Source organism: Xyrauchen texanus, chromosome 23 (genome assembly GCF_025860055.1).
Source record: "Xyrauchen texanus isolate HMW12.3.18 chromosome 23, RBS_HiC_50CHRs, whole genome shotgun sequence".
Lineage (NCBI taxonomy): Eukaryota > Metazoa > Chordata > Actinopteri > Cypriniformes > Catostomidae > Xyrauchen > Xyrauchen texanus.
The window spans coordinates 34181212-34196577 of NC_068298.1; the positions used below are offsets into that span (position 1 = coordinate 34181212).

The 15366-nt window shown below is 37.6% G+C and overlaps 1 protein-coding gene across 2 annotated transcripts in view; it reads right to left on the reverse strand.

Annotated features, from left to right (window-relative positions):
• Positions 1-5: 5 nt before the first annotated feature.
• LOC127617124 (diacylglycerol kinase theta-like) overlaps positions 6-15366 on the reverse strand; it is a 53603-nt gene continuing 38242 nt past the window's right edge. For both annotated transcript variants that reach the window (XM_052089026.1, XM_052089028.1), the window contains 14 exons: positions 12046-12136; positions 9375-9429; positions 8967-9028; positions 8506-8656; positions 7528-7566; positions 5192-5307; positions 4444-4595; positions 3857-4005; positions 3409-3587; positions 1875-1975; positions 1643-1789; positions 1291-1402; positions 836-988; positions 6-391 (listed from right to left, as the gene is read on the reverse strand). In XM_052089026.1, the coding sequence (XP_051944986.1) occupies positions 296-391; positions 836-988; positions 1291-1402; positions 1643-1789; positions 1875-1975; positions 3409-3587; positions 3857-4005; positions 4444-4595; positions 5192-5307; positions 7528-7566; positions 8506-8656; positions 8967-9028; positions 9375-9429; positions 12046-12136 (1603 nt within the window). In that variant the 3' untranslated portion in view covers positions 6-295. The remainder of the gene's footprint in view (positions 392-835; positions 989-1290; positions 1403-1642; positions 1790-1874; positions 1976-3408; positions 3588-3856; positions 4006-4443; positions 4596-5191; positions 5308-7527; positions 7567-8505; positions 8657-8966; positions 9029-9374; positions 9430-12045; positions 12137-15366) is intronic.

Genomic DNA, 15366 nt, shown 5'->3' on the forward strand with positions numbered 1-15366 from the left:
CAAACAGGCAGCAGACAGCTGAAGTCCTGAGATAATCCATATTATGCTGTCATCTAACTGGCCTTCTAAACACTAGAGACTCTCAGATGTTTAAGTTGGCAGATATATATACATTAAAACATTCATTGCATTCTATCTTCAACTGTTTCTCTCTAGTTCTTCTGCATTAACTCTGATTCCCACCCAAACTGGAACAAAGAACAGAGGCCTACACAAGAAAACCTGTCAAGGTGACAGCTACGAGCTTTTAACGAAGTGTTTATGCCTTTGAAGGAGGGGGTCCAGGTCGTCACGGTCACCCATCGCTGGGAGCTGGACTGTCGGATCGGCCCTCTTTCAAACTGCCAGATTGCTTCTTCTGCTTGGTTTTGGACTTTTTCAGCATGCACACCTAGCACAGAAAACAAGCCAATTGGAACATACAGAGCTCACAATATCATTAAAGGCTAATAGGTTTAGAATTAGGGTAGGGGATCGTGAATTGTTGTATTTTTTTTTTAATCCAAATGAACTTCATGACTAATAAATCATACTAAGGGGAATGCATGGTTCATGAAAATTAATTAATTAATGAATTAGTTAACATCGACATTGCTTGGAAACCTTCATGTCATACAATCCTCTGCATCATAAATAAAAAAAAATAAAAAAAATAGGATTATTACATTTGCATTCTGGACATTGCACGTTACAATGTCATGTTACAATGTATTTACACTGGGCCATATCTGAGCCAGCAGAGCCAATTATAATGTGTGAGAGGAGCTAAATGCGTTAGCGATTTGTGTTTGTTTGTGTGTGTGTGTGTGTGTGTGTGTGTGTGTGTGTGTATAACCTTTGGTCCAGCAGCTGAGATGATGATCTGTCCTGGTGATTGTATCCAGGGTTCTCCGTCCACCTGCACTGGAATGGGTTTCGTCACAGTGATGCGAATATAGCTTCCCTGGGCGATACGAATCCCAGAGCGCAGCCCACTTTGAACCTGACCCTGACGTGCGTGCACACACATAAAATTAGTTTAACAAAAGAACTACATCATATCAACACCTTGAAATGTGCATAACTAGAAAATATATTTTGCATTTTGATTGGATTTCAGCTCATGTCTGAATATATCTGGAAAATATACTTATAAACTAAGGATAAATATAAATAATATATAAAACAGCAACAAAAGGAATCCCGAATACAGTGGCCTCAAAACATATTCGGGATACTTTTGGACACTAAAAATGTCTAAAACACTAAAAGACCATAAAGACCAAATTGTTTATGGGAATCAGTCCTCACCATGTGTACCACACCAGTAACACCCACAACCTCCAGCATGCCATCATTTATGCTAGGCCGCCTGAAATGAGAGTCGCTGTCTGACCCCCATAGATCAGCACCAGAACCCCAGCTGGATACACACGCGCATACACATTGATAAAATAAAAAAATCAAAGAGATATGAACAATTCAATGAAAGGATGCATACATATTTCTGACATAACATCTTTGGAAACTCATCACTAAAAAAAATCCAAAGACAAAAATCTTTAAATCTATTTATATCTGCATAAAAAGACACATTTAATGCTCACTGGCTGACAAATTCACAAACTCAAAGGTGTGTTTTATAGTGTTTAAAAGTGTTTACCTGGGTATGTTGAGGAATATGAGTCCCTCTATACTGGGCAGCTCAACATCTTGTTTGTCCACCTGCAGTCGGATGTCTTTATGAAGGTTTCGTGTGTGACTCAACTTCTGCAGGCCCACTTTCACATACACACCTTTATTGTGGAGCCTGAGAGAATGACAACAAACAATGGCACTTAATTCACATTTCAAAGCACAGGAAATGCCCAAAATGGCTCTTAAGCTCAGTTTACCTGCTGTTAAACTTGTCTGGCTCCTCTTCACGTGCGTGATGAAAGTCCAAACTCAGTTCAGCATCAATGCCCAGCCCAAAATAATTATTCATCTGCACAATCTATAACAGACATGTAGATACAACCCAAATATATAGTTAAGGAGCCAGTATTGAGCAAGCAAAAATTAATTTGTCTTCTATTATTGAATATCAATGTACTGACTGCATTGTACTTAATTTAGAATTATTTGAGTAGCTAACTGAATAGTTGAGCATTTATGAAGGTACATAAGCGTTTGAAAAACATATTCATTAAATATCTGGCTGACAATGTCATATCTATGCAACATGTATGGTGTAAATTTGCAAAGCCATACAATGAAAGTCTAATGTCTAAAGAATAACACTGGGATAAACATTGAAATACACAGTTTTGAAAGTATATAGTTGCCACAAGACGTTTTAATTAGAGATAGACAGATAATAAACAATTATTATTAACCGATATTCACACTTTTCCACTTAATCGGTTATCTGTTCTTTAATGTGAGGTTCACCGATAAAGTGGATCACAAAAGACTGAGGGACTTGTATTGAAAATGTATATTGCAAATATAAATAGTCAAATGAATTGTGCACAATATTTGTTTTGTAAAGCAGTTCACCAGAGGTTAGTGATAATTGAGTAAGTTGTTAATGTGCCTAAAAGAAGAAATAAAACAAGATTTAGAAATGTGTTATGTATATTGTTTATTGGACACTTAAATATCAGTTATGCATATCAGTTATCGGACACTTAAAAATCAGTTATGCATATCAGTTATCGGACACTTAAAAATCAGTTATGCATATTGGTTATTGGACACGTAAAAATCAGTTATGCACATTGGTTATCATACACTTAAAATGCGGTTATGCATATCGGTTATCGGACACTTAAAAATGAGGTATGCATATCGGTTATCGGGCACGGCAAAATCAGTTATGCATATCAGTTATCAGGCACATGAAAATAGGTAATGCATATCAGTCATCGGACACTTAAAACTCAGTTATGCATATCAGTTATTGGACACATCAAATTTGGTTATAAATATCGGTTATCGGACACGTAAAAAAAAAATCAGTTATGCATATCCGTTATCAGGCATTTGAAAATCGGGTAAGCATATTGGTTATCAGAAACTTAAATATAAACAAAAATAATCAGTGTCGTATTGGTCAATGTTCAGTTGATCTCTAATGGCTATGCATGTTTAGATGAGACTAATGTGACAAATCTGGTTAGTAACCTTTTTTGTACAGTTATATTGAATTATCCAACTCCTGTCAAGACCATGTAAAGCTGGCTTTTATACTCTCTAGGATGCCTTGCCCTATAGACTGTCATCATAAGTGCATTATTTTAATCATGATTTTTGGACGGACAAGTCACATTTTTTTTCTGTGGTAATAGACAGCATGTCACAGATGTTATTAATAGAGCTTAACTTTTTCTGAACTCACAACAACCCTTTTATTGTTTGAAGCATTAGGGACTGATGAAGAAGTACCTTGGGTGGTTCTAGGAAGCCGTTCTCCTTGCCATCCTCTGTCATATCCTGTGCGTCAAGAAGAATCGTCCAGCGGTCCATTTTCACTTCCTCTGCCTCTTCCACAGAAACCAGGATGTTGTAGGGATCCTCACCGCTGTAACCAGCCCCCCAGCGCAACATCCGGGCCAGATCGTTCCCTGATGACACACACAGATACAAAACATAATTGAAATAGCAGGATACAATCTCAACACACTGAACTCACTCTATATATCTTAAAAAAGCACCAACAAAGAGAAATCTAGAATTAAATTAGAAACTCCAAAACAAACCAAAATACTATTGGTAGTATAGTATAATGATCTCCAAAATGTCAAGTTGTACTTTAATCAGGTTGGATTACATGGCAATAGTGAAATAAACAGCAGCAGTAAATGAAACAGATTTTTGTTTACTCAACACTCACCGGTGCCCAGAGGTATGATGCTGATTGCTGGCTCTGGACAAGTGATTTTGTGCCGAATGGACTCCAAAATGCCCAACACCCACCCCACAGTCCCATCTCCTCCACACACCATGATACGGAAATGAGGGACATCCCTGAACGTGTGCAGCCTGCAAAGTACAACCACAGATAAGAGACAGAAAACCTACAACTGTCAATCCAATCGTCATATCTGCAGTATCAATTTGAAACATGTTTCTTCAGAAATTTAAGAAATAAATAGTAGAAAATCATGATATGACAAGCCAAATAGTACTTAATTTATATTGGAACCCCACCAATTATCCCACTTTCACACAAAATAAATTGATCATGGCTGACTACGAATAACACATTTCTACAAAGGCATAATGCATCCACTCCACTAGGTGTCAGTGTAACACCTTGACAGTAACACCCTGACTACCATTTACCATTTCGACCAACTACCATTTCGACCAACTACCATTTCGACCAACGACACAAAAAGTACAGAGTGCACATTTTACTAACATTAATTGGATGATGCAATAATAAATATAGTGGTTTGTGAGGAAGAGTGATCTGACCCAGGAAGTGGTCCTCCACTGCTCAGATCAAACACTTGGTGAGGGTTTAAAAGTTTCCGGAAACTGTACAAGATCTCTCTGCCCCTTAGCCCGCCACTTTTAGGGTTGACAAAGACCAGCAAGGGGCAACTTCCTTTGGGCAGCTTGCTTTGCTTTGAGGAGAGATTAAAAAACAAAACAAAAAAAACATTGGTTACACTGGTAGAGGAAAATGTAATTTGAAATGGATTGTAGTTTCTCTGTGAGCCACTAGAGAGCAGTGGCATCTAAAGCTCAGACCGGTATTGTACAGGAAGCTCTGATCAACAGGCCTCTGTTGTTTGTTAACTACATGTGTAGTAAGCAGCACGTGACCTACTAATCACATACCAAAAACTAAGAATTTTTAAAATTGTTAATATTTCAGTTAATTTTAGTAACAACAATTTTTATTAATTGTTTATTTAGAAATATTTAAGCATATTTTAGACTTGAGGACCCGATTATATTGTATACATGTGGACTTCTGAGACTGCCAGTCCATGAAAAACATGCAAATACCGTGTACCGCAAATGGAAATGACAGTTATTACACTAAAGTGGCACACACATGCACAGTGTTTGTTACACTGGATAGTCCTTAGGCTAATTGCACATATTAAAATCCACATATTAAAACACCCTATCCTGCCTATACCAAAACACACTTCAGATACATTGTGTTTCATTATCATTTAGCAGTATGTACTGAATCTCTGATATGATGTACCATGATCTCGGGTATAACGAGTGAGTAGAGCGGTTTGCTGCTGATGCTGATGTCTTTGGCCAGCATGTAAATCCTCTCAGCTTCTGAAAAACAGCTTGTCTGCAGAACCACAGCACCTGAAACACAACACACCAGCTCAATTATACACACACACCCTCACTAACACCTGCTCATACCTGGGACCCAATTATTTTTACCTCCCAGCACAATTATTTTTAAACCCTACATCCTACAATATGATGGCATAAGGATAAGGATATATATATATACGGTATATTAAAGTCTCAATACAAGGCTCTTCAGTACTGGTGTTAACTAATAGGAGTTTTATGATGGCTAATATTGATGTCAATATCACCAGAGATAACAGAAGGGTGGCCGATGACTGATATAACATTCACAAAATTGCTGAAAAACGTTTATTTAAGACAATGGGCTCTATTTTCGTTGCTGTGCTAAGCACAGCACAACGCTCATTGACTGTGAGCTAAGTCTTATCCAATTTTCCTTAGAGCGCTTATTCAAAGCACAGCTATTTATATCTGTGCAAGTGGCCGTGGGTACTTGCGCTATCTGTGGGTGTAATTTGCAATTTGCTATTTTCCTGAGAAATAGGTAATTGTGCTAAGATGTTTCAGAAGTATGTCTGTTTTCAGCAGAAAGAATAAATTCAGTTCCACTTCCTGCAGATTCCACCAGCAGGAGGCAATAAAGTTCATGTCCAAACTCTGATCATACAGCGGAACATAAAATAATGCCCCTGACAATCACTGTTGTAGCCGTTTTATGAAACAACATTTGGAGATTTCTAGAGTTTACGATTTATGTTTCAATTATTATTATTATTTTCCCCCTTTTTCACCCAATATGGAATGCCCAATTCCCAATGCTCTTTTAAGTCCTCGTGGTCACGTAGTGATTTGCCTCAATCCGAGGGCGGAGGACGAATCCCAGCTGCCTACACATCTGAGATTGCATCTTATCACGTGGCTTGTTGAGTTCATTGCCACGGAGACATAGCGCGTGTGTTTAGGCTTCACGCCATCCACCGGTGCATCCACGCTCAACTCACCATGTGCCCCACTGAGAATGAACCACATTATAGTGACCATGAGGAGGTTGAATCTACCCTCCCTAGCTGACCTGGCTGGAGTCACTCAGCACACCCTGGGATTCAAACTCTTTACCACTGAGCTACCCAGCCCCCCAATTATTATTATTATTATTGTGTTTATATTTACAATTGTATTTATAATCTTAATTGAATTAGTAATTTTCAGCAGTTTTTGTAGAGTGATTAAGTCACTGCAAAAGGGGCTGGTGAAAGTAGTTGGAGAGGGTTTCGACCGATAGAAGTGAAGTAAAAAAACATCCCTTGATCCACAGCCTGAATGCACAAAATAACTTAAGTCCATATTTCTATTTTTATTCATTGCATATAGTCCATTTGCACTACCAACTTCATATGAATGTGCTGTCTTTGTTTATATCGCTGGTGTTTTACAGGGAATGGACTATATAATAGGACACAGATGCTGAAATAACCGGAGAAGAACCTCCAAATTAAATTGCACTTGACCCAGCCCCTTAGTGTGTGCGCAATTTCATGAAACCTAATTTTGCACCTACACTTAGAGCAACCTTGCACTAAAATACCAAAACTTCATAGCCATGCCCATAGACTTTGCATGTATGACTTATAGCATAGCACTGCACTAAAACAGGGTCCATATTTTTCTTCATCAGAATACAGTGCTACTTTTGAATAGCCATCGACAGAGAAAGATTTCTGCTAACAGAATGGTTTAATTACAGCATCTACTAGCAGGAGCTTAGTGGCCCATGACAACCATAGCCCCTTGACATACACTAACTGCTGGGTGACAGCTCAATCAGGACACAAACCGACTCACAGCATTGTCACAACATAATAAAAACATTCAGTGCATCAAGGCGAATGAGGCAGTGGGGATGTCGTGAATGATTAAGAACAACTGCGAGTTCCTTCTTAACACTGTTTGTGTGTGTGGAACAACGACATTCATTTACAGAGCTCTGAGAGGAGGCCAGACTTCTGCAGCCAGACTGTGATCCATACACACAGCCAGCAGTTTGTTCTGCTGCAAGCACCAATGACCTTTAGTGTTATCAAATCAAGTCCTGCAGTTCAGAAGCAGAATTCTGTTCTCAGAAGACAAAGACTGTCATTCTGAATCAGCTCTATTGGAAAGGATACAGAAATGTTTTGCTAAAAAGCATTTCCTGTAATGAGGAAACAAGGTGGTTCCTCCACAGCACCCCAGGAATTATGGTTGTGGTTGCCATGGAGATCTTACCTTGTTCGGCATACACGTGAGTGATGGTAATCAGGTGACCTGGAGAGTGAAGATAAGGAGAGAAGAGACAGATAGAGAGAAAGATGTGATTAGTGTTAACCTTCTAATCACAAGAAATCAACAGTATTCACCATGCATCCCCTCTAAATTATCAATGGCTTAATTTAATGCAAAAACAACAACAACAAAAAACACCCTTATTCTCATTGCGTTAAAGCGAAAAATAACTGTATGATTTAGAACTGTTGAAATAAATGTTAAAGCATGCAATTAATTCAATATGCATTAATTCAATTCAATTAACACAGGAAAAAATATAGTTTTTACATTTGATTCAATATTTTCAATTGACTGACAACCCTTAAAATTCATTTAAATTTGAAAGTGCATTTGTAAAGTACAATTGTAAGTATGTATCATGGTAGTATGTGTTAGTAGTATGTACTAAAGCAGTAGTAGAAGTAAACACACATCTTAAAATCTAGAGGTGCATGTCATGGCATATACATAAACAGCCCTGCCCCCAACACATGCCATTGGTCGAGTCAATGTTGTCTCTCTTGAAACGGGTCGCTCAAAACAAACACATTTCTGAAATATTAACCTATGAATGGCTTACTTATAGTTTTCTCTGCATATTAAGCTGGATAGGAGAAAGTGTTTTAACACAGAATAAGTTACATACTTCAGATTTAATATAATCAATTAATGTTAATAATAATAAAAAGATTATTTCATTCCAGTCACATGAATAGTCTTTTTTTCCTTCATGTTACAGTCATGAGGTTTTGTGCTTGAAAAATGTGCTTGATTGTAATGAAAATAATATCACAATCCCAAAAAAGTCCTAAAAAAGGGTACATTTTCATTATGCAAACCATAATTTCTTATTTATGTTTTTCTTAGCAAGATTCACCCACATAATCCTTAGCTTTCAGACACCTACACACATACACACACATAGATGTGCAGACTCACTCTTAATGGCCAGGTGCTCTGACAGCAGGTGTGTGTATTCGTCTTTGCTGAGTTGTGTCGGAAAGCCTCCCAGCATCAGATTCACTTGTGCAACTTGATTCCTGCTTTCCTCGATGTAAAACCGCGTCTGATTCATCTGCCGCAATGATGTCTAAAAAGTCACACACGCCGAATCACGAGCAAGTTTAAACCAAGAAGCATACACAAGCAATCACACTGCATTAGTGAGTCGAAAACACGTGCAGGTCATGTGTCAAAAAACCCAGACATACTATTGACAGGTTTCGTGAGATTCATCCATGTAGAATGACAATCAAGTGTACAGTTGAACAAGGCTGCATTGAAACACACCCCACACTAGTATTAGTGCATAACTGATTAGTATGCTACTGTAGAATTATCAGGGCACATCACCGTGAGTCTTTCCAAATACCAAGCAATATCAGCATGAGTCCACATACCTTCCTGATCTCCTGCAGTTTGTCCAGCAGAAGCTCCTGACCAGTCAGGACTTGCCGTTGAACTGAAGATGGATGAGAAACATGAGACAGATATGGAGGTTACGAAAATAATAAGAATTGACACACCCCTGCATGCTTACTTTCAGAAACCCCATGTCGAAAGTGGCTGCATATATATACCTTTAATGTTAACTTGAATATCAGATTTAAAGATATCTACATCATACTGGGCTAGATTACCTCACCTGCAATTTTTACTGACTGTCCCGGAGTTGCACCATAACACGCATTTAAATGGCAGACGGCATGAAATAATAATAATAATCCAGGAAAAAATCATGTCAGGGTTTTAAAACCCTTCAATCAAGCTCTGAGCATCATCATCTGAAGATCGGGAGATCATCTTACCTTGTTTGCTGCTCATGAAAACCTCAACAAGGCTGAAGTCAGCAGGGTTTTCATTCTAAAGAGATTTGAAGAAACTACAGTATGAGGATTAACGGCATACAAAATGTGCAGAAAATGATAGTTAATTTGATTATTGCCTTTTCTGAAGAAAATATAATATGGAAGTAAATTGACAACAGATGTCTTCGAAAAACAAAAAGGCACACTGAACTGCGCTAATTGAAAAATAAATGCATTGCATCAACAGCTTGCATTTTTCAATAGAAAACATTTAGCACAAAATGTGTCATTACAAATTCAATAATAAATATTCACCTTCCAAAATTAAGTTCTAAAAACATCTTCCAATATACTGTATTTCACTTTGCAAATTTGCCACTTCAGTGTTTAAAATTTGGCTGGAAATTAAAACTTGTACATCCTGGCATTGCAGGAAAAGCAGTAGAGTGCTGATGCACAATCTTCACTCTCTAATACAAGGCTTCACCTCTAGGTGGTGAAAATAAACCAAGAGCAACAGGGAGAGGTAATCCCCAAATAAACCTTTATCACAATCGGTGTGTCATCTCATTTGGCTCTCATTACTAGGTTATCGAAGTTCCACCTGCACTGTTGTCAATGGACAGTAGTCCGTTGATTTTTTAAATCAATTAAATGTTAAGGTGGGTTTTCACTACATTGGATCAGTTGTGGGAATGCCAGAGTGACAGAAGTGTCACAAAATGTTAACATCAATATGATATAACACTGAGCATGTCTTGTCTATTACCACCTTCTGCTACTAATACCAACTACACTCAGATGCACAGGTAGATATCTAAACCGGCCAGGCATACTGTCTGCCGCACCTCCACAGGTGCCTATAGTTGTCCAGCTATGGGGTCATCAGACGGGAGCAACCTATCATGGATGTTTCGGCCCATCAATCCCGGAAAATTTCCTGGTGGTGGGGTGGCGGTGGTCAGGGACTTCTTCCCGCCACCACCCGCAGCTGGATCCCAGATCCTTTCAATTGCCTATCATTCTTGCTTTCCCATCAAGAAATTCCTCCTTTCTCCTTGAGACATACCATACAACCAGGGTTCAATACACCTCCCCCCTCACCCCCCATGAGCAGACCTACCCAATGTCCAAGGCCTCTTCTCTATTTGAAAAAACCCAAGCTATCACTCTCTGCCTACCATCCGTCCAGTGCCTATCCTTAAACAAATCCTCCAACATATTAAGTAGGAGAGCGACAAGACTGCATCAGCCACCCCTCCAGTGGTTTTGCTCCCCCACACAATCCCTCTCCAGTATCCCCGGATAAGGACAAGAGGGTCAGCGGAAATAAGTACAGCTTGAATATCAAAGAATGAGGGAGATCATTGTTTAAAACTTTATTGCAATACACTATGTAGCACTTAAATGTATATAGTTTACACAGTGACACTGAACTAGACATGGATTAAAGAGAAAGTGTTTAATGGCGTTTATGTCTTAAAAGGTTACATCAGTTGTTTACAATTTAGATTAAATGGCAACAAATCATATATATGAAATGTGTAGATGTACAATATACCGAAAAGAGAAGACCAAAAAATAGAATGAGAGAGAAAGTCTGACCTGAAGGCCAGTGAAAAAGAGGAAGAGCACAAGTTATAACCCTCTTTTATTCCTTCCTTGACCATGTGACCAGAACCAGGCCAATCAGAAGACCACAATGTGCCTTTGCAGAACCCCAATAAACAAACACCGTACCCAATGACTGCAATTATTGGGGAAGCATTCAATGGCAACCAAATATATAATAAGAGAAATGGCTGTCTGAATTTGTTGGTCCTCGTCTGATTTGAATGCAATGTAAATAAATTCATTTGTTTAAATAATAATAATTAAAAAAGATGAAAAAATCATGGGGTCTACAACTGCATTATGCTTAAAATACAGAAGGAAGACTAATCTTACATGCTATAACAATGAAAAAAATAACATTTAAAAAAAAAAAAGTCATTTCAGACAGATGTATAAATTAACCACTAGCCTGAAAATCTCCTAATTTTTCCTCATAAACCAGGAACACTGTGCTCTGACAATTGCTTCACTCAGATACTGTTGTACATTAAACGGAAAACACACATAGTAAAGTGACATTGTGTTGAAGGCTAGTAGAAGAGAGAGAAGATTGTGCATCGGCACTCTACTGCTTTTTCTGCTATGCCAGGATGTACAAGGTTGAATTTCCAACTAAGTTGTAACCACTCAAATTTTAGAGGAGAATTTGCCAAGCGAAATATATAAATAAATATATAAAGATAATGTTTTATGATTAAATATTGTGCGAAATGTTTTCAGTTGAAATATTCACAGCTTATATATACAACCATATGAAATGATATCCCCAAAATGCAAGCACTGTTAATGCAATGTGTTTATTTTTCAATTAGTGCAATTCAGTGTGCTTTTTTATTTCAAAGACATTTGTAGTTCATTTACTCCCATTATGTGAGTGATGCTTGCCTTTGCAAAACCAGACCCATTAAAAGGTGATGAAATGTCTCACTAAGACATTGTAACGCTCAATATGTCTAACTCTACTGTAAGTACAAGCAATGGCAATACTGATGCATGCCCACATCAAGCACAACTAAGAACACTCAATAATGTTTCTGAGAGGTGAATTCTAAATGACCTGTTTTCCAAGTTGTGAGAGTGTTTCCTTTATGACTAAATCTACTGTGCTGCTTTTCCCAGCAGTAACGGAGATGTAGGTAAATCCAGTCCTGACAAAACACACAGACACACAGACACACACACATATTAAATCTAAAAACATTCCTCTTTCAAAGTGAACTTTACAGTGTTTTGTGATTACTGGCAGAAAGCAGATTTTTTTATTGAAATTAAGACCTATTCAATAATGAATCATTCAGGACAATTTGATTCGGTGAAAAGTGACTCAAAAGAACAATTCTCCACTAATTGGACATCACTACGGTTTGTGAGCAAGATCTACTTTACAAAAGAATTTTTTTAACGATATTTTGTATTTAAAAAATAATAATAATAATTTTACAGCAAAGATTTCCATTACTTTTCCATGACTTTTCAGATTAATGTCCATGACATGTCCATTTGAGGTTTTTACAAGACTGTAGGTACCCTGCTCAATACACCATTAGCTGAAAATGTAAAGCATCAAAACATTTTCCATCTCATGATTCACAAGTGGTGTGGCATCTTGTAACTCACACGCTGGTCTGCCACTGAAACTTTAGAGCATGATTTACTGTGGTCAAATATTATATAAGAACATGACCGCTTGATTGTGGCACTAACTGCAGCATGTGTAATACTGACTCAATCCCTCCCCGGCTCATTTGAAAAAATCATTCATAAAACAAAGACTAAACAAAATACTTAATTAGTCCCAGATTGAAATTGACAAAACAAAATGCATCAACTAATGGAAAATTCAAGCACATTAGTGAACTTAAAAGTTTTCCATCTGAGCGGCTGCTCCCGGCAACACGAGTACATCAGCATTTACAGTGTATTCATTTTGTGAAAACTTAAATATTTTTACACAATTTTGTTTCTTAAGTACATTTTTTCTTGTTTTAAGGATGATTAAAAAAAGAATTACTGGAAAATTAGACAAAATAAAAAAAATCCCGGTGTGTGATCCATTTCGTGGTGGCATGGCAACAACATTTTAGGTAACCATGGATGCTGTCACTTTATCTCTGTGGCAACCGGACACACAACAGCAAGATTATCCTTGGTCAAGCCAAGTGTGCTTAGCAGGCTTTCATATACACTTGCCATAGCATTATGATTATTGTCTATCTTTTACAATATTTGGAAATTATATATGATTTGTTTGGAGAAGTGAGGATGGATGTCCCACTACACCCTTTGACAAGTAAACTGTGAGACTGCCCTCCTGTTCTGACATGAGAACAATGCATCTTGTTAAAATGTACAGAAGAGCTTTCTGTGTTTAATAATGATCTTTTCCCTTTCTGTTCTGCTTTTCTATACATAGCTTTGTGTTCTTAAGGCCATTCTTTGCATAATTATTTAAAGAAGCGTTCCGGGTTAAATATATATTAACCACAGGCCTCAATAAATCACAGAACTCATACTAATTCATACTTAACTAACTACAATTTGTTAAAATAACACAAGCTATCCTCCTTGGTGCTAAATGCTTCTGTGACTATAGTGCATTTATGTGTGGTCTAAACTAGGAATGTTCAGTAAAAACTATGAATTGTCTTTTTGCATGTTTTAGAAAACAATTATGAATCATTACAAAATAATCAAATGGGATCGAATCGTGACCAAATTTCAGATTTCATGATGCATCGTAATTGTTAGGTAAATAATTGTAATCGAATCGTTGTCAGAGCAAATCGTTACAAGTCTACTCACTAAAGATTGTGCTGCCACTCACTTTGACATCAGTAAAATGTGTTGGGAACTTTCAGGCCATTTAGGTCAATAACTCTTGCTAGATTTTGGACCAGGCCTGTCAAAGGCCATTATCAAGCCCAGGAAAGATTATGTATCCAAGAGTCATGCACATTCTCTGCCCTGTATAAAAGCTCATTCTACCAGAAGTACCCATTGGTCTGACTAAGAGCATGTAATCAATGTTTCACTACCCTGTTGGCTAGTGTCATTGTGCAAAAGACCTTAGCTAGGTGATTGCTCTGCTCCACTCCTTCCCGTTACCAGGAAGATGTGCTATATTCCAAGGATAAATCAAGTTAAGCGCAATTGACAGAATTTGTCAATGTTGATTACCACAAAAATGTATTTCGACACGTCCCTCCTTTTCTTAAAAAAAAAAGCTTATAATTTGATAAAACCACTTATATAAACTCTTCTGTAAAAGGTGGTCTATTATTTGAGCTATGAGGTTGTTTAAACTGTCATTTTTACAGTCATTTAAGGGTTTGTTGACATTACATTGTCATGGCAACAAAGATGTGAAATTGGCTATAACTTTACACAGAAAAGGTTAGTAAGTGTTGTTATCACACTAAAAATCATGTTAGCATGCATATTGTTTCTGTCTTGTGGCTATAATTTTGAAACAGTGAGTATTTTAAAGTTCATAAATTGGCCCCATTCCCTTCCATTGTAAGTGCCTCACCGTAACCCAGATTGTTTGCTTTTTTTTTTAAGAAAAGGAGGGACGAGTCAACATTATGTTTTGTGGCTATCAATATTATGCCACAAATGCTGTCGATTGAGCTTAGCTTGTATTGTATACATGGAACATTTCTTTAAGACATTGCTGCAATACATAGCATGGCCAGTGTCACTTTCTTGACATGAAGCCCTTGTTTTTTTTTCCCACTGTCCTTCCTATTTCTCTACAGCAATGCTTTTGACTATGTAAAAGCTTATAGGCATTGCACAGCAATGCTATGACATTATGGCATATGGCTCCCATAGTGTCAGCTTCTGACACAGCGTCAAAGTTGCCTTTTTGAAAGCAAACATCTCGATTATTCATGTTAATTTGGTTCCCTGAAAGGAGGGAGCAAGACACAGTGTAGCTGTGCTGCAGCAACTAATTTTTCGCTGTTAAGGGACTGAGAGATGTGCTCTGCTTCTTTCAGTAGCAACATTGCAGATGGTGTGACATTTGGCACCAGCATTTATGCTTAAATGACATCAGCATGGGTGGAGAGCCAAGTTTTACCAGCCAATCACATTGGCGTGATGGTATAGGGCTTTGAATTCAACGCCCTCTGGAAGGTATTCCCATAGTGTCAGCTTTTGACGCAGTGTCTCTGTCCCTCGTTCCAGGGAACCAAGGTTGCATCAGTATCAGAGATGTTTTCTTTCCTGTGTTGATGTTTTTCCTAGCTGTGTTAATTGTTCAGTTTTTATTCTAGTTAAACTTTTTGTCATTAGATGTTCTTTAAATTTAGAGAATGTTTTTGTCATTTCATATTAATTTTGGTCATTTACACTCTGAAATGGCATATAATTT